The sequence below is a fragment of the Wyeomyia smithii genome, chromosome 2 (genome assembly GCF_029784165.1).
Source record: "Wyeomyia smithii strain HCP4-BCI-WySm-NY-G18 chromosome 2, ASM2978416v1, whole genome shotgun sequence".
Taxonomy (NCBI): domain Eukaryota; kingdom Metazoa; phylum Arthropoda; class Insecta; order Diptera; family Culicidae; genus Wyeomyia; species Wyeomyia smithii.
Window position 1 is genome coordinate 95,162,205 of NC_073695.1, and position 19,956 is coordinate 95,182,160.

The 19,956-nt window shown below is 41.0% G+C and overlaps 2 protein-coding genes and 1 long non-coding RNA gene across 3 annotated transcripts; 1 reads left to right on the forward strand and 2 right to left on the reverse strand.

The window, feature by feature from the left end:
* Nucleotides 1-1,494: 1,494 nt before the first annotated feature.
* Nucleotides 1,495-3,026, reverse strand: LOC129719766 (uncharacterized). The gene is made up of 4 exons (XM_055671164.1): nt 2,914-3,026; nt 2,216-2,778; nt 1,660-2,152; nt 1,495-1,598 (listed from the first exon to the last, which is right to left on the reverse strand). The coding sequence occupies exons 2-4, from the start codon at nt 2,774-2,776 to the stop codon at nt 1,495-1,497; spliced, it is 1,158 nt and encodes a 385-aa protein (XP_055527139.1). The 5' UTR covers nt 2,777-2,778; nt 2,914-3,026.
* An 11,008-nt stretch (nt 3,027-14,034) lies between these two features.
* On the reverse strand, nt 14,035-16,203 carry LOC129719767 (putative uncharacterized protein DDB_G0286901). Its single transcript, XM_055671165.1, has 3 exons — nt 15,933-16,203; nt 15,686-15,879; nt 14,035-14,283 (listed from the first exon to the last, which is right to left on the reverse strand). Exons 1-3 carry the CDS (start codon nt 16,201-16,203, stop codon nt 14,035-14,037), a joined length of 714 nt encoding a protein of 237 aa, XP_055527140.1.
* A 190-nt stretch (nt 16,204-16,393) lies between these two features.
* On the forward strand, nt 16,394-18,209 carry LOC129724580 (uncharacterized). Its single transcript, XR_008727934.1, has 3 exons — nt 16,394-16,624; nt 16,684-16,773; nt 16,829-18,209. It is a non-coding gene; the product is annotated as an uncharacterized LOC129724580 (long non-coding RNA).
* Nucleotides 18,210-19,956: the final 1,747 nt, after the last annotated feature.

Sequence of the window (19,956 nt, forward strand, 5' to 3'; positions counted from 1 at the left end):
ATTCTAGTTAAAGCTGAGAGTGAAAACCAATTTTATATGTTGATGAAAATATCAAAACCTTTATTTATTCGTTCCAACTCGCATCAGATACGAAAACATTATAGAAAATGCATAACACTCATTTTTTTAAGTGAGTGTAAAAATTTGGAAAAATCACCAATCGAGGCAAAACGCACCCTTGCTGGGGTAAAATGCACCGCAACAAAGGGGCAAGAAGCACCATGCAAATGAGGTTAAAGGCACCCTATCAAAGAGGCAGAATGCACTACAATATTACCGCCGGCTCATTTTGTCATCTCATAAATAATGGCAAAAAAGACCGTTCAAAGTAGTGAGCGCAACTTTTTAAAAGCTGAGTTTTTTTTAAGAAATGCTTTAAATAATTATTACCAAATTTTTCATGTTATTATGCATATATATTTAATTCATATACAAGGTTCATAACAAGGTACAACAAAATCAATGAAACGACAATTTAGTAATTATTCATGGTTTCCATATTACTAACAAGTGTTACATCTGTCAAGTTTAGCAGCGCAGCTTGTATGAAACCATTTTTGACATTGCATACACTTCGACCATCCTTTGCCGTTGATTGAAACCGAAAAAGTAGTCCCACAAATAAAACATAAGATATCATCTATAGCATCAGCATCTTCAAGAGCCTTTGCCTTACGACCAGCGCGCTTGCGCCCTGTTCTCTGTATATTTTTAATGTCCTTCGAAGCAATAGTTTCGATCAATTTTTTGCGATGGGGTGTGGAAGTTAACTCAGCAGCATATTCTTTTCTCGAAGTAACTTTCTTGCGTCTTGTATCCACGCGTTTTTCCAACTTTTTGGCAACTGAAGAAGGAGAAATCGTAAAACTATCCAGTTTTGGTGTATCTTGACTGGCGTTTTGATCCCAACGCTTTTTTTTGGTCCGGCGACTATTTACCTCACCAGCTGATCCAGGTAACTGTTTTTGTTTAATAGTTCGTTTACGTTTTACTTTGTCAACTGTCCCAATGGTATCTGTCTGAACTAGTGGAATGTTCTCCTGTCCATCCGTAGGACCAAACTGCATTTCGTTGTTTACTAGAGCTTTTTCATCGTTGTGAACGGCAATCAGCAGCGAGTTAGTAGCTTGCGCTAGTTTCTAATTAACATTGTCGTTGACGTCAGTAATACTGAAACAGCGATTTGAAGTTTGACCCACTTGATCTAAATTCGAGGTCATAGAAGAGAGTTTCGAAACTGGGCCTATGATGACTTCTCCGGTGCTCTGGGTAACATAATACTCATTTGCATCAATCTGGTCAATGGTTTGGCTATCATTTAGCACACCAATGTTACAGTCATCTGCGTTGATTTCACTCACTGCTGGAATATCAACAGCTTCAACGTCAGTAGCTTGCCAGTTCAGTGGCTCCTTTGTGCCCTGAGAGTTTTTTTTCATTGTCAACGTCAACGAAACTGCTACAGCAAAGTCACTGTCGTTGAATACTGAAGGATTAAATGGATATACGAAATCCATTTTGGGCAGATGACATGTTCGCTGATTTGACAAAGGCGTGATTTACTAGTTCACAGACGTTGTAAGCAGTGATTGTTTTTCCTAAAATTCAAATAATAATATAATAGTTATGTTTCTACTTCTGTATTGTTAATTTACTAACCTGGGTTTTTCTTCAAGAAATTTCCATTCGCTGTGGCGTAATGTGATTTCAACGGGCCCATCAAGGCGACATCCAATGGTTGAACCTTATGTGATGTATGTGGTGGAATTGAAATAATTCGAGCAAAGTTCTTTTCTGCCTTTTCCAACATCTGCAAATTTCTTGTGTGAGTAGAGTGGCCATCGAGTATAAGTAAAACTGGCGAATCAATAGATGGTCGAGTATGAGATAAAAAGTGGTCGAACCAGCTGGAACAGGTAATCAATGTACTCCAACCACTAGGATTACAGGTAAACACTGATCCTTCAGGGGCCCCGACCTTAAGAGCATCATTCATTCTGTGCCTAGCGAAGATGAACATTGGTGGTAAATATGCTCCAGATGCAGACATGGCCAGTACCACCGTAGTGTTTACACCTCTTTCGCTGGATGAAATGGCTCCCACTTGATGTTGCCCTTTTTTTGCTAAAACTTTTGGTAGCTTAGTCTGAACCTACAAAAAAAAAAAACTATGTAATTATCGTCATTTGAAAGTCAAGCACTATATATCACATACCGTGGAAAATCCCGTTTCATCCATGTTCCAAATTCTTTGGGGTGGGTATTGATGGTCGGCGAAGATCCCCTCAAGAAGATCAAAATATTTGCGCACACTGTGTCGATTGAATCCTGTGGCTCTTGCCAAAGAAGTATTTTCCGCAGACCGTAAAGAAAGATTTGGATGGCGTTTTAGAAAGCGTTTTAACCAGTCATAACCTGCTAACTTTTCCGACTGACTGAACGGATGTGAAATCTGGTTCATTTCGGCCAATTCAAATGCCAAACTTCTAACATCTCTTTGGGTCAATCCGTAATAACACTCACTCATGCTAACAATATGATTGACTAGTTGCCGCTCCTGCTCGTCGGTAAACACTGATTTGAAACTTCCCAAACGTGGAAGCGAAGATAAATTGTTGGATTTTGTCAAGTAGCGGATGAGCGTTTTCTTCGGAGTTCCGTACACCCGAGCTGCATGATTTTTGGAAATACCGTTTTTGATTGCCTCTAGCGCCGATCGTAGCTGTTCAACAGTCCAAGACCGCCAATTGGACTTCCGGACATAGTTGCGGACCATTGCTGGAAACAAGATGAAATGTAAGCAAAAAGTTTGTTTACAGAGTCCTTTAGCCCCAAGCAAAAGGAAGCGTTATGCCCCGAACAAAACAACAGAATGTTTTTGGTTACATAACGGTAACGCTCATTGAAACTTACCGATATTTTATGCGAAATATGTTGATCGACGTATATTCGATGTAATAACACTTGCCGCTGGTGAAAAACAACAATTCAATAGCTTCAAAACACTTAAATCAGCTGAGCACAAATTAGACCGCATGCAGCGAAAACTTGTTTTTGTGTTTATTTACATTTTCTGACATTGCAGTGCTGCCAAATTGATAGGGTGACTGTAGAAAACATAAATTCAAATAATAGAATTATTATTTTGTTATTAAAATGTTTCTCCATTGTAAATCAGAACAGGTGCATCTTGCCTCAACGGTGCTTATTACCCCAGGTACCCCTATTTATCAATTCCTGGAAACTCGGTAAATACGGAACGCAGCGTGAGCCAAATGTACGTGCCTATCGACACCAAAATATAACTGAACACAATTTGACTTAGTATGTACTTATAGTCAGTGATGCAAAAAAATCATGAATCGTACGGTTAAATTACCGTATGTTAAATTAAACAAAACAGTTGTTTCTTATTGTTGAGCATGAGCATGAGCATGAGCATGATTGACCGCCCGCGGTTGCTACTCCGTTATTGCCAGATCAGCTGTAATTACACAAAGAACCAACAGATGATGTTTGGGACCAACATGCATCCTCAATGTGTAAAAACAGGTGACCTAAATCTTTATATTAGGCAATACCAGCGCCGGCCGCATCCGAATGCAGGTCAAAGAAGGAGTTTGTATAGGAATATGTTGACGTGATACTCGCTTTATTGGAAGCCGAGAACACCTCTGCACTTCCACGAGAAATCACTGGGATGTTGGATAAAGGGGAAGGTATACAGCAGGGTTCGTTTTGGTAAACGATGCGCTAATGCGCTAATGTCGGGTTCTTCAGAACAAGTGCCGCGTCTACAAGTTTATTACATCCGCCACGATATTCATAATGTGATTCGAACTTATTTAGTTTGACAATGTAACACCGCAACAATAAAACGTACGCGAGGATACAGGATTTTTGACTAAACCGAGACAACTTAAAATTACCGTATATCTCCTCGTAAGGTGATGCTCTTTATACCTAAAACAATTGCGCGTTTTTGATCCATCTGAAGATAATACGACCTCATGGAAGGTACCGACGCGGGGGTTGAAATGATATTTATCGACTCAACGAAATCTACTTCGATTTCCGATGTAATAATTTAGATGCAACGCGCGAGCAGTCTCCGACTTAACGTTGATGAAGATAAGAAAGATATGATGAAATATCTGGGTTCACTTCGCGAAATCACCACACGCCGGAAGTCCATATATCAGCAAAACTCGCCCGGGCTGAATACGCGTTTACACCGAAGCGTTACGAACGTTCAGAACGTTACCGAAGGCCAAAAATGCCAAACAATAGCGATCTCAAGCCAAGCTCAGAACCGCCGAATAATGTTTCTGAAGGCCAGGAAGGAAAATGATCCCTAATTCGAAGTCCAGAAACGCCGAAAATTGTTTCAGAAGGCCAAAAAGGCCAGAACAAAAAGCGATCTCAAATTGAATACAGAAAATTAGAAGAGGCCAATAAAGAAAATGATCCCAAAATAAGCTTAAAATCGCCGGAAACGTTTTTAAATACCAGAAAATGCTCATTTCAAATCTAGTCTAGTCTAGTCTACACTAACACATCCAGTACTTGAAAGGATCCTGGAAAATGATACCCATCATTTAAAAAAATGATTTCCATACATTTTTCTTGTCAACGGCCAGGCCTACTGTGTAGCGCAATATAATACAATATAATCTAAGATCGGGGACAATCCGTACCAACCGATCCGTATGTAAGAAGTAATATACCTAATTCGTTGGGAGTGATAAAGCTAAGAAAGTACACTCCTTTGTTGACCAATCTCCTGGGATGGAACATAGGTATTTCCTCCTTATGTTCGGGTTTCAAAACCAAGAATATAGCGCCTTTACTCGCTTCAACTGTTACGGTTGACAAAACAGTTGTTTCTTATTGTTATGAAAAAAATTACTTTATTTAGTATTTTGTGCAAAAATAGTTGCCGCGAAATTACCGCGAATTTTGAATAATTTCTATTTTGCCACCCGCGAAATTTCAACTTTTTTGCCGTGAATTAAATCATAATCAAAATCATACAATATATTTGTTTTTCAAACAATATCATCTTAGATTTTGTATTTTGTTTTTGAAAACAAAATAATTTTTGCGTTACTTTTAACAATAAAAGTATAATTATTATCTCAATTCGAAACGTAAGGAGGATGGATTACCATCTAGCATGTTTTTGTCAAATAATGTAGCGTCCCGTCCACGAATGACAGTAAATGCGTTCTGTTTGCCAAGTATTTTGCTGGTGTTTTCAATAACGAGTGTGCATTCTCGGATGAAATTGCTGAAGCCATGTTTCCTGTTCATAGTGACACATTTAGCGCCGATATCTTTACAATTTCAAACGAAGAAGTTGCTGAAGCCATTTGCAACCTGAAACAATCAGTCTCTCCTGGACCCGATGGTATTCCTGCCGTAATTCTGAAGAAATGCGCTGCAGTTTTAAAGTCACCGCTTGTCGCTATTTTCAACCTTTCCCTTCAATGTCATCAATTTCCTCGCAGCTGGAAAGAATCTTTGATGTTTCCGGTTTTCAAAAAAGGTGATAATCGAAATGTGGAACACTATCGTGGGATCTCTTGTTTGTGTGCTTGTTCAAAAAATTTTGAAACGATTGTCCACAATCATCTCATGTTCAGCATAAAAAGCTATATTTTTACTACTCAGCATGGATTTTACCCTGGTCGATCCGTTTCCACTAACTTGCCGGAATTCACTTCACTCTGCTTGCGTGGTATGGATCGTGGTCTTCAGGTTGATGCTGTCTACACGGACCTGAAAGCTGCCTTTGATCGTGTTGATCATGGAATACTTTGTGCAAAATGCGACAGGCTTGGAACTTCAACTGGATTGGTAAAATGGCTCATTTCTTATCTACGCAACCGACAGATCGCGGTAAAGCTGGGAACGTCGCAATCCGCTTGGTTCAGCAACAATTCTGGTGTTCCTCAGGGCAGCATTCTTGAAACGCTGCTTTTCTCTTTGTACGTTAATGATGTAACTAAAGTTCTACCACCTGGCACACGACTATTGTACGCTGATGATACTAAAATATTTCAAATTGTTGAGAATTATGATGATTGTTGTAGACTTCAAACGTTACTCGATTCTTTCAACGACTGGTGCCTACGCAACTATATGATGCTAAGCATTCCCAAATGTATAGTGATCAGCTTCCAGCGCAAAAAACAGCCGTTGCTTTTTGACTACCGTATCGCTGGCACTTATTTACATCGTAACGACGTTGTCACTGATTTGTTTTGTTGGACACTAGTATATCATTTAGGCAGCATTATTCTGCGATCATCAATAAAGCCAATCGTCAACTTGGTTTAATATTTACGATAGGAAAAGAGTTTCACGATCCTGGTACTTTGCGCACTCCCTACTGCTCTCTGGTACGCTCAGTTTTAGAAACTGCCTGCGTTGTTTGGGATCCGTTCTACGATTTTTGGATACAGCGAATCGAGCGCATTCAAAAGCTCTTTATCCGAAGGATTTGTCGCAGATTGCCATGGAGGAACCCTGATAATTTGCCGCCATACGAAAGCCTTTGCCTGCTGGTTGGGATAAAACCCCTTGAAGAGCGTCGTAAGGACATACTGGCCAGAACAGTGCACAAAATCCTCACAGGTTGCTATGACTGCCCTGCTATCTTGATAATGCTTCAGCTGAAATGCCCTCTTCGTCCACAACGTCATCAGCGATTACTGCAGACAAACGCACACCGCACGAATTATGGCCAGCATGAACCTGTTTGTCGGATGGCTCTGATTCATAATCGACAAAATGTTAATTTTAATTTCTAGTATAGTTAATTAATGTGCATTGTTTATCTTGACTTTATCTTTGTTATCTGTATCGGATTTTTTAATACCTCTGTATATGTTTTTGTTTTTCAAAAAGATGCTGGGTTTCTATGCCGCCTTGATAGTCGCCTACCAGTGACTTTCAAGGTGGCTTTTCCCAGCCATACACTCACTTATTCATTAAGACTGCTAGTCGGATGGATTTAATATAATAAATAATAAATAAATAATAATTATGACAGACTGTGTGCATAGCAATGATTTATTTGCTATTTATAGAAAAATATTTTACGCTGCGAGATAATGTAACTAATTTTAGGAAAAGCTCAAAAATTTTATTTAATAAACTATTTTTTTTATTGAAAATCTATCATTTGAATCAAATGAGCATATTTTTTTTTGTTCACACAACATTTATTTGACACGGCACAATACAAATTAATGTTTTACGGAGCCAATTATATCTAATGCCTTATGGTCTAGAATATCTTATAATCTAAAGACAAATTCTTTACCCTCGCTGCCGACTACGAGCTGAAACTAAATCTAATACTAAAACTAACATTGTTTTTTTTTGTTTCGCTGTTAAATTGGCACCTTGATACTCTTCAAGTAGCTATAAACATGTAGCATGTATGGCAAGTTTCGCTGAGCGAGAATATCACGAACTGGCACATAGGGCTGTATTCATTCCTCGGGCCCTGAGGGTATCCAAAAGTAGAGATCTGGCTGTATTCATTCCTCGGGCCCTGAGGGTATCCAAAAGTAGAGATCTGGCGCCGCAGAATTCAGCACACACCCAAACCACGTGTTCAATGTCTTGATACCCCAATCCACAAACGCAATGATTACTGCTCGCCAGCCCAATACGCAAGAGATGTGCATCTAGCCCGTAGTGGTTGGACATAATTCGAGACATCATGCGAATGAAATCTCGTCCTACATCCAACCCCCGAAACCAAGGTTTGGTGGAAACCTTGGGCATGATGCTGTGTAGCCACCTCCCCAGTTCTCCCTTATCCCACGAGGCCTGCCAGTTGACAAGTGTACTCTGACGTGAAAGTTTTAAAAATTCATTGTAGGCAATTGGTCTGTTATAAATATCACCGTTTGTTGCGCCCACCTTAGCCAAAGTGTCCGCTTTCTCATTTCCCGGAATGGAACAATGAGAAGGGACCCACACTAAGGTAATCTGAGAAGATTTTTCGGATAAAGCACTCAGATGTTCCCGTATTTTCCGCAGGAAATACGGAGAGTGCCTTACATCCTTCATCGATCGGAGAGCCTCAATAGAACTGAGACTGTCCGTTAAGATGAAGTAATGGTCCGTGGGCATTTTTTCAATAATCCCTAAGGTATACTGAATTGCAGCCAATTCTGCGACGTAAACAGAAGCAGGATTATCGAGCTTGTAGGAGGCGGTAAAATTATTGTTGAAGATACCGAAGCCAGTGGACCCGTTGAGAAGTGATCCATCAGTATAAAACGCATTGTCGCAGTTGATGTTTTTATATTTGTTATAAAATATTTTAGGGATCTGCTGCACGCGTAAATGATCCGGGATTCCACGAGTTTCTTCCATCATGGATGTATCAAAAAACACAGTAGAAACAGAAGTATCTAATAAGTTGACACGATTGGAGGTGTATGAGGAAGGATTTATACTTTGAGACATGTGATTGAAATACACAGTCATAAAACGGGTTTGAGAATTAAGTTCAACTAGCCTATCGAAATTTTCAATTACCAAGGGGTTCAAAACCTCACATTTGATTAGAATACGAGAAGTCAGATCCCAAAAGCGGTCTTTTAATGGGAGAACGCCCGCCAAAACTTCCAAACTCATCGTATGGGTCGAATGCATGCAACCTAAGGCAATACGCAAACAACGATACAGCAATCGTTCCAGCTTGATTAAATGAGTGTTTGCAGCGGAGCGGAAGCAGAAACACCCGTACTCAAGCACCGACAATATCGTTGTTTGGTAAAGCCTTATGAGGTCTCCTGGGTGGGCGCCCCACCATGATCCAGTAATTGTCCGGAGAAAATTCACTCTTTGTTGACATTTTTTCATCGAATACCGAACGTGACATCCCCAGGTGCCTTTCGAATCGAACCAGACACCAAGATATTTAGATACCAAAACCTGAGAAATCGTTTCACCCATTAACTGTAAGTGGAGCTGAGCAGGCTCGCGCTTCCTAGAAAAAACTTCTATCTCAGTCTTCTCCGGAGAGAATTCGATACCTAGCTGTAAAGCCCAAGCAGACAAATTGTCCAAGGTATCTTGCAATGGTCCTTGCAAATCGGCAGCTTTGGCTCCTGTAACAGAGACCACGCTGTCGTCTGCAAGTTGTCTTATCGTGCATAAATTTGCCAGGCATGCGTCAATGTCATTCACATAAAAATTGTAAAGAAGGGGGCTTTAGCAGCCCTGGGGAAGACCCATGTAGCTAATACGAAAAGTTGCCAAATCGCCATGCGTAAAATGCATATGCTTTTCGGACAACAAATTATGCAAAAATTTGTTCAAAATTGGTGAAAATCCTTGTCGGTGAAGTTTGCCCGAAAGAATGTCAATAGAAACGGAATCAAAAGCCCCCTTAATGTCCAAGAACACAGATGCCATTTGTTCTTTGCGAGCATAGGCTAGCTGAATATCTGTAGAAAGCAACGCAAGACAGTCATTCGTTCCTTTGGCACGGCGGAAGCCAAATTGAGTATCTGATAGTAGACCGTTCGATTCGACCCAATGGTCTAAACGACGGAGTATCATTTTCTCCATCAATTTCCGGATACAGGATAGCAATGCAATCGGCCTATAAGAGTTGTGATCAGAAGCTGGTTTTCCCGGTTTTTGGATGGCGATCACCTTCACTTGCCTCCAATCCTGCGGTACAATGTTTTGCTCCAGGAACTTATTGAACAAGTTCAACAAGCGCCTCTTGGCATTGCCGGGTAGATTCTTCAACAAGTTGAATTTGATTCTATCAAACCCAGGCGCGTTATTGTTACAGGACAGGAGGGCAACTGAAAATTCTGCCATCGTAAAAGGTGATTCTATCGCATCGTGGCCCGGAGACGTATCGCGAACAAAGTTTTGCGCAGGAACAGAGTCCGGACATACTTTCCTGGCAAAATCAAATATCCAACGACTTGAAGACTCCTCGCTTTCGTTGACCGTTATACGATTTCGCATTCTTCGGGCTGTGTTCCAAAGAGTGCTTATCGTTGTCCCTCTCGAAGTACGAACCGGCGCCAATATCCACGTTTCTTTGCTCGGACCAAGCTTTTGAACTTGGTCCCAAGCTCCAAATACCGCTTAAAGTCGTCGGGTTGACCTTTCACCCAAAAGAAGGCCTTAAACGCGTCGGATTTTTCCGTGTAGACATCGGAGCACTTTTTGTCCCACCACGGAGTGGGAGGCCGTTCTTTGATCGTCACGCCGGGATATTTCTACGTTTGGGCTTGCAACGCGGCGTCGAGAATCAAACCCGCGAGGAGGTTGTATTCTTCAAGTGGTGGGTGATGTTGAATCGACTCGACAGCTTCTGATATCATTTCCTCGTATAATTTCCAATCGATATTCCGTGTGAGGTCATACGGAATATCAACTGATCGCGTGCGAGTTGAACCATTATCAATTGAAATTTGAATAGGCAAATGATCGCTACCGTGGGGATCAAGGACTACCTTCCATATGCAATCCAACCGTAGCGATGTTGAACATAAAGATAACTCTAAAGCACTGGGGTGCGCTGGAGGTTTCGGAACGCGTGTTATATCCCCGTTGTTTAATATTGTCATGTCGAAGTCGTCGCAGAGGTTATAGATCAAAGAGGAACGGTTATCATTAGAAGGGGAACCCCAAGCCACGCCGTGAGAGTTGAAGTCTCCCAAAATCAAACGTGGTGAGGGAAGAAGTTCTATTAAATCAAAGAGCAGCCGTTGCCCAACCTGTGCTCTGGGAGGAATATTTATTGAGGCAATACTCTTTACCTTGTATTGTCATTTGACATGCGACAGCTTCGACGCCTGGGACCGTGGGGAGGTTAATACGATAGAAGGAATAGCACTTCCTAATCCCTAGAAGTACTCCTCCGTAAGGAGTGTCTTGGTCGAGGCGAATTATATTAAAATCATGGAAGCTAAGATTTACATTTGAAGTGAGCCAAGTTTCACAGAGGGAAAATGCATCGCATTTATGCTTATTAATCAAAACTTTAAATGAATCAATTTTGGGGATGATACTTCTACAATTCCACTGTAAAATAGAGATAGAATCCTTCTTCTCAGCCGATGAATTAGCCATCGAAGGATACGATCGCTGCAAGGAGGGGCCATTTAGCAGTCAACTGCTTCAAAAACGTTTTAACTGTTGGTAGAAATGCCAGCAGGAGACTTTTAAGAGGATCAGTTATGTTGAAATTTTCAAAAATCCAGTCCACAATATCTGAAAACTTCAGCAGTCCAGATTCTGGCTGAATCTTGGACGAAAAAGAAGGAACAGTTGGGTTTTTTGATGTTCCTGGAAGTGCCGGAAACTCCTTACTTGAATTCAATTTTGCCAATCCCGGAGGAGTTTGCTTCGGATTTTCTACAGCACTTTTTTGTTTCTTAGTATCAGTCACTTCAGATGGAGACCTTCTCTGTCCTTTCCTAGGAAGCCTAGGAGAAGAAAGGTTTTTCCTCTTCCTAGATTTCCCGGGTTCAACAAAAGAAGATTCCCCAACTGAATCGTCAGAATCAGACTCATCGGAAGGCAAGACCTCGAAGAGATTCGGGGAAACCAGTTTGGTGGCAGCGGCCTCTTTGAGCATTTCTGCGAAAGTGTGCTTAGAGCGCTCTTTCAGAGACCGCTTGATCTTGTCTTGGCGCTGTTTGTACGCGGGACATGCAGACAGCTCATGCGGAGTCTGCCCACAATAAAGGCACTTTTCAGCACCCTTATTACAGGCGTCATCCGCATGTTGCTCTCCGCACTTGCCACAACGTGCTTTATTGCCACAGTGGGAGGCCGTATGGCCCAACTTTTTGCACTTGAGGCAATTCATTACCCGCGGTACAAACAAGCGCACGGGCAGACGCTCCTTGTCCACGAGCACATAGCTCGGCAGAGCAGACCCGGCAAGGGGTGTAAGTTTTTACACCCTTGTCGAGTGATACTGAATGTAATTGCTTACATTCAAGTATCTTGGCAGGTTCAAGGCTACCCAAATAACACACGAAACATGTTAGAAAATAGATTACAACGAAAGTAGTCATATAAGTGTACTACAAGCGCAATTAGAAACTTGTGTTATTATATCGTGTTTTAAGTTGTTTTTCAACCGCATTTCGAAAACAAGCTCATTTTTTCTGGTTTTGGAGATGTTTTTAATAACATGAGTTCAAGAATAACAATCACTATCACTTGGTCTTTTCGTTAGACATTGCACCATCTAATAACAACATTACGTACCTGTAAAATGCTTTTCCTTAGTACAACAGTCGTAGCATTAAACACTCAACTTAAAAATACTTGATCAAATTAATATTTAAATTTTATTAACGATTTCTATATTTATTCGAAGCGGGTCAAAACGTGCCATCAAAAGATAAACAAAACGCTTGCAGTGTAACCAGTATCACTTCAGTTTTTTGTTATTGTATATCCAACAACGTTTTCTAGTTTTGTTAGATTTTATATCCAGATAACGTTGAAACTATGTGAAAACAATTTTAATATTCAAGCAAAAGAAACAACTCTTTTTGAAAGGTTGAAAATCATTTTTTGTCATCAATTTATAATCAATTAAAACTGCCACTGATAGAAGCTATTGTCGATCTAGTTGCACTGCGCCGTCACAACACATTTGCGCATGCGCTGGTTAACAGTTGTCATAGCAACAGATTTGCGCATTGCCGTATTAGTACTCGAGATGTATTTTGCCACTTAATTCTATCAAGTTGGCTTGCTCTCATGCTGTTATCGGTACTTGTTCTATTAGCCTTCATGTTTTGCGCTTTCCTGGTGATAGAGATGTCATGGAATAGGTAACGTCAACTATTTTATACCAACGTGTGTTACTTGGGTAGAATCCTTGAAAAGGCCTTTTCCAGCCTTCAACAGGTCCTCGACAGTCAGACTCGATTCGCTGACCACACCGTCAATCTCAACTACGCTAGCTGGAATGTACACGTGGTACTCCCGCGTGAAGAGCTCACAAGCAGCAATCTCGTTTGCTTGCTTGAGGTCGGACACCAAAACACGCAGCTTATTCGGGCGTACTTTGGTAATTTCAGTCACGGCTGTAAACCGTGCCAGATCTTTACATATTTGCATTGTGTTCAATGCTTTCACTTTCGGCCGGAAAAATACAGACCCAATACCAGCTTTGCCCTCCGGATACTGCTTAAGCCGATGGGTAGCTTCCTGCGGTGTTCCATTCTTAACCCTTGGAACTTTGTATCCGGGATGGCTAGGCGGTAGAACGAGCGGGTTTTTAACCCCGCGTTCGTCGTCCATGTTGGACGCGTAAGCCACACACGCAAAATGCCAATCAACAAATAATATTGTAGAAAAAAACAAAGAAAAAAAAAATACTTATCTTCTGCAGCCGCTCTCCACAGCAATCAGCGCACGGGCGATGCCAATCTCCAGTCCTTCACACAAGAGTCCGGTAGCAAAAGCTGCAGCCGCTCCAGTCATACAGCAGCACCAGTACAGCCAAACAGCAGTACGCCGGGTACTGGATCTCTCGCAGTAGCGACACAACATACAGTCTGTGGCGTACGGCAGCAATAGGCGATGATGCGTTCTTTTGTCTTCAATAGACGACGGCAACGAGCAGCAGTGCACACGCAATACAATGCACGGTGACCTTGAAGGCGATTAACTGGTCGGCACTATCGAGATCGAAATGAAATTGCGACCGAACACGACGAGAGCACAACTCGGAATGAAATGAGCATATTTGATTTGAACTAAACTTTCTATTCGAATTCGACTAGAACTTTTCCGAACGTTTTTTTACCGTTTTCACTCAAGCAACATTTTTATTTTTAGGAATTAGAATAGCTAAGTAGCTAAGACATTACTAGGCATCGTGTCAAATATACGTGAAAAAATACATTTACAAACTAAGGCAAATTTTATATTGCTATACTTTTGCTTACGAATGTAATATTTGTAAATATTATAGAAACGTGAAAAACAACAATACTTTGAACCTTTCAATTATTTATTCATTCGGAATAGAGAATTCAGGTTCAGGTTCATGCTTAAGTTCAAGTTCAGATTCAGGTTCAGGTTGAGGTTTAGGGTCAGTTTAAGGTTTGAGTTCAGATTCAGGTTCAGGTTCACAGTTAGGTTCACGTTCAGGTTCTGGGTCAGGATCAGGTTCAGGTTTAAGTTCAGGTTCAGGTTCAAGTTCAGGTCCAAGTTCATGTTCAGGTTCAGGTTCAGGTTCAGGTTCAGGCTTAGGTTCTGGTGCAGATTAAAATTTAGGTTCACGTTTAGGTTCAGATTCAGGTTCGTATTCGAATTCAGGTTCAATTTTTAAGTTCAGGTTCAGGTTTGGTTCAGTCTCAAGGGCAGGTTCTGGTTTAGGTTCAGGCTCGGAGTCGAGTTCAGGTTCGGTGGTTTTAATTCTACGATAAAAAATCTCAAATTTTTTTCTTCGTGCAACATTTTCTTAATTACCAGTAGTGCAATGGTGTTTTATTGTTACGTGCTTGAGGTGTTGTCATTAAAGTGTTCCACCAATAGAAAAAAATGCCATCCGAGAACAATCTGGCATAATAACCTTCAGCGAAATAGTAGAAACAGGCTTTCGTGGTAGCATCAGAGCCCCACGTTTGGTAGTTTTTCTAGATCGGAGTCGAGTTGCTTTGGAACAAAAGCCGTCCCAGAAAAAGTGACAGTGACAACAGTGAAAAATTTGGAAATCAAAAAGGTTGATCACCATCATTTCGTCGCTGTCGCTGCGGGCGTTCAAGGTCAAAGCATTTTTGGTTTCGATTTCAGTGGCAGTTTGGGTCCGTCAAGGGCGAACATCGACAAGAACGGAACCCTGGATGGTGAGCTCATTCCATGTGATCGTTTATCAAATATATTTCCTAATTCATATTCCTTTTAGAGAGCGAACATTGGCGATATAACCAAAAGCTAAAAATGCCAGGACTAGAGTTGGTACTTAAGTTCCAACCGTAACAGTTGAAGCGAGTAAAGGCGCTATGTTCTTGGTTTATTAACCCAAACATAAGGAGGAAATACTTATGTTCCATCCCAGGAGATTGGTTGTTGACCAGTGTACTTTCTTAGCTTTGTCCCTTCCAACTTTCCCAATTACTTCTTACATACGGATCGGTTGGTACGGATTTTCCCCGTTCTTAGATTATATTGTATTACATTGCGCTGCTACACAGTAGGCCTGCGCGTTGACAAGAAAAATGTATGGAAACCATTTTTTAAAAAGGTGGATATCATTTTCCAGGATCCTTTCAAGTACTGGATGTGTTAGTGTAGACTAGACTAGACTAGACTAGGCTCGGATTCGAGTTCAGGTTTCAGTTCTAATTCAGGTTCAGGTTCAGGTTTAGGTTGAGGTTCAGGTTGAGGTTCAGGCTCAAGTTTAGGTTCAAGTCAAGTTCAAGTTCAGGTTCAGGTTCAAGTTCAGGTTTAGGTTCAAGTTCAGGTTCAAATAAGGATTAGATTTCTGGTTCAGGTTTAGGTTCAGATTCAGGTTCAGGTTCAGGTACAGGTTCAGGTTCTAGTTCTGGTTCAGATTCAAGTTCAGGTTTAGGTCCAGGTTCAGGCTCAGGCTTAAGTTCAAATTTAAATTCGGGTTCAGGTTCAGCTTTAGGTTCAGGTTCAAGGTTAGGTTCACATTCAGGTTCTGAGTCTGGACCAGGCTCAGGGTGAGGTTTAGGTTCAGGCTCAAGTTCAGGTTCAAGTTCAAGTTCAAGTTCAAGTTCAAGTTCAGGTTCAGGTTCAGGTTCTGGTTTAGATTTAGGTTCAGGTTCAGGTTCAGGTTCAGGCTCAAGTTTAAATTCACGTTCAGATCAGGTTCATGGTCAGGTTCTAGTTTGGGTTCAGGCTCAAGTCCAAGTTCAGGTTTAACTTTAGGTTCATGCTCAAGTTTAGGTTCAAGTTCAGGTTTAGCTTTAGGTTCAAATTAAGATTTGAATTCAGGTTCAGGTTCACGTTCAGATTCGGGTTTAGGTTCAGGTTTAGGTTTATGTTCATGTTCAGGTTCTGATTCAGTTTAGATAAAGGTCCAGGTTCAGATTCGGGTTCAGGCTTAGGCTTTGTTACGTTCAGTATTATTTCGTTTATTGTGGTACAAAAATTACGCACATTTGTAAGCATTACCAGAGACGGGCAACTATTATTTGCCATCGCCATCTATCAAGCCCCTCGACAGATCATGCAGCAGAAAAAGTCAGCTCAACATCTACGTTTTGAGTTCAAATAGTTAAACGTGCACAAAATGCGAGAGCAAAGAAATGAAGTCAGCGACGATAACTTGCTTGCAGATAAGCACCGACGCTGAAATTTTCTAGCCACTACACCACCATTCGCGTCTACTGCTCACGCTAAACGCACTTCCGTTTGATCATTACGTCGAGTAACAGTGAGCGAGAGTGTCGTGTTCGTACAAGTCGCCGAATAATTTCTGTTGGTTTGGTCAAATTAGGACCAGTAGATCCATCAAAAGTCTTTCCCCATTAATAGAGAGTTTTGCCCACGGCACTGGAAACGAAGTGTGATTAACTCGATCACCAAACCACATTGAAGTGGAAGGCGGTGATTGCCCGAGCCACAGGTAAAAATGAAGACACGTGTGATAATTGTTTGACATGCAGCATGAGATTTTCTCCCCAGTTCAACAACTTGATGCACGATAGGAGAAATCAGTAGCACCAGAAGAGCAGCATTTCGTCAAGCTTGAGATCGAAAAGCCTTCCACGTGAAGTAAGCATATACGAACCTTTGAACCCGGCAGGAACTCACGGTACTGTCGTTTCAGGGCTTTTGTTTCTCACACGGACTTCTTTTGGTGCACCCGCTGAAAAGCATCGCGTGGCTTCGGTAGAAGCATTGTCAGGGAAGTGACAATAGGCTCACGGAAAGATCGCTAAGCGGCACGTTGGTGACGACACAGAAACACGACGTCAGAAGACGGACACGCGGGGAGCAGAAACTGTTCCGGTGGTATAGGTGTGACAACAAACAGACGGTCGCTGAGATTTTTGACAGCGAAGGTTGGGCACTGACAAACGGTGCCCACCGACTAGAGGAAGTACCCACTAAATTGGTGCAACCAGACATCGCAGGATCACAGAGGCGGCTCAACGACAGCAGTGATTACCTAGATTAGAGGCGGAAGGAATCGCTGGCATTCGATGCACCCCAGCGCGGTGACATGGGATCAACGGCAACTAAGCTCGGAAAGCAGATACGGTGCAGATCGCCTGCAAGCGGAGTCAGCGGAAGTTGCTGGCCCAACAGGACAGTAGTTTGGTCGTCATCAACATATGCGGCATAACTCAGAAATGCGAATGAGGAAAATGAGAGGAATCTAGCCGGTGTCGTCGCACGTCAGGTTATGTGCTTGAGCAAGGTAAAGTTGTAGATTGATCTTGTCAGTCAAAACAATGGGCCGATTGTGGCAAAATAAATTTATGTAATGCTAATTTGTTCGTTTGGGCTTTTTCCTTATTTTATTGAGCACCAGGCGCAGCATCTGTAGCATAAAGCAGAGCTGTCAAAATTATACGTGACAGCTTAAGTTCAAATTCATATTCGGATACAAGTTCAGGTTCAGATTTACGTTCAGATTCAATTCATGTTCAAGTTTAGATTCACGTTCAGGTTCTGGGTCAGGATCAGGCTCAGGTATATGGTGAGGTTTAAGTTTAGGTTCAAATTCAGGTTCGGGTTCAGGTTCAGGCTCAAGTTCAAGTTCAGGTTCAGGTCCAAGCTCAAGTTCAGATTCGTATTCGAGTTCAGGTTGAAGTTCAGCTTTAATTTGGTTACAGGTTTAGTTCAGGTTCAGGTTCAAGGTCAGGTTCTAGTTAAGGTTCAGGCTCAAGTCCAAGTTCAGGTTTAACTTTAGGTTCGGATTCGAATTCAGTGTTAGTGTTTTGTGATGAATTTATTATTTACTAATATTTATTCAAAATTTTTATTGTGTGTTCTGCCACAAACGGTGACATATCAACACTATTACATATATTTTAAGCGTTATTTCATTAAAAGATTGAAATTGCTTCCGCAGTTTAGTGAATATAATTGTAGGAAAATTGTAAACCTACTTGTCAAGAAAACCTTAATTAATCCACCTAGCGGTCAGACCCAGCCTTTCTCATTCAATTTTTTATTTGTAAAGTAGATTTACATGAACGCTTCAATCCAATAAATGTATATTCACTCTTTAAAAAAAAAAAAAAAATATTGATGTTGTAATCTTTACATATAAAAATGCAGTCAGGTCTGTCTGTCTGTCTGATCCATATAGGCCCGAAAACTACCGAACCGATCGACGTGAAAATTTGTATGTAGGGGTTTTTGGTGCCGATAAAGGTTCCTATGATAGTTTGAGACCCCTCGCTCTTCTGGAAGGGAGGGGTCCCATACAAATGAAACATAAATTTTTGCACAACTCAAGAACAAACCAAGCAAATGAAACCGAATTTGTCATGTGGATGTTTTGAGGGGTAACAAATATGTCCATAATAGTTGGATGAAACACAAATTTGTGCACATCTCGAGAACTAATCAACCAAATGGAACAAAATTTGGCAGGTAAATGTTTTTAGTGGTAACAAATATGTACATAATGGTTTGAAACCCGACTCCCTCTTCTATATGGGAGGGATCCCATGAAGATGAAACACAAATTTCGCACAGCTCAAGAACCAATCAAGAAAATACAACCCAATTTGGTATGTGAATGTTTTAAGAGGTAACAAATATGTCCATAATGGTTTGACGCCCCTCCCTCTTCTGGAAGTACATGTTTCTTTACAAATTGCAAAGATGTGCAAACATCTCGCGAACTAATCAACTAAATGGAACCATATTGGCAGGTGAATGTTTTAGTGGTAACAAATATGTTCCATAATCGACCTCAGACAACATTTTGGATTGTAAGATGGCAACTTCCGGTTTCTGGAAAACAGCCGAAAATGGCCGATTTCCACCCAATTTAATAATATCCGGATCTAGAATAATACACAGGAGCTAAAATCGACCACAGATAGCATTTTAAATTCTAAGATGGCGACTTCCGGTTTCTGAAAACAGCAGAAAATGACCAAATACCGTTCAAAATCCAGAAATTGTCTCCAAATGCCATTATGAAATCCAAAATGACGACTTCCGGTGTCGGAAAAACAGCGGCAAATGACCAAATACCATCAATATGGGTATTTCCGGAACCGTAATGATGCACTGGAGCCACAAATCGACTTCAGACAATATTTTGAATTGTAAGATGGCAACTTTCGGTTTCTGGAAAACAGCCTGAAATTGACGATTCCCATTAAATATTAGTATTTCTGGAACCAGAAAGATGCACAGAAGCTAAAAATTGATCACAGACACAATCTTGAATTTTAAGATGGTGACTTCTGGTGTCTGGCAAACAGCCGGAAATGACCAAATACCATTCAATATGAATGTTTTCGGAACCAGAATTACGCCCTGATGACAGAAATTGATTTCACAGGCAATTTTAAAGTCCAAAATGACGACTTTCGGATTCTGAAAAACAGTCCAAAGTGACCAAATATCACCCAATATGAGTTTTTCTTTAACCAGTATCCTAAATACCATTTTGAAATCCAAGATGGCGACTACCGGTTTGTGAAAAACAGCCTAAAATAAACAAATACTATCCAATATGAGTATCTCTGGAACCAGAATGATGCAAGGAGCTAACAATTGACCTCAGGCACCATTTTGAATTGTTAGATGGCAACTTATAGGCAACAGTCGGAAATGACCGAATTATATTCAATATGGATATTTCCGTAAACGTGATAATGCATTGAAACCAAACATTGACCCTGGACACTATTTTGAATTTGAAGACGACCACTTAACAACCATAATACCTCCCAATATGGGTATTTCCGGTGTCAGATTGATGCC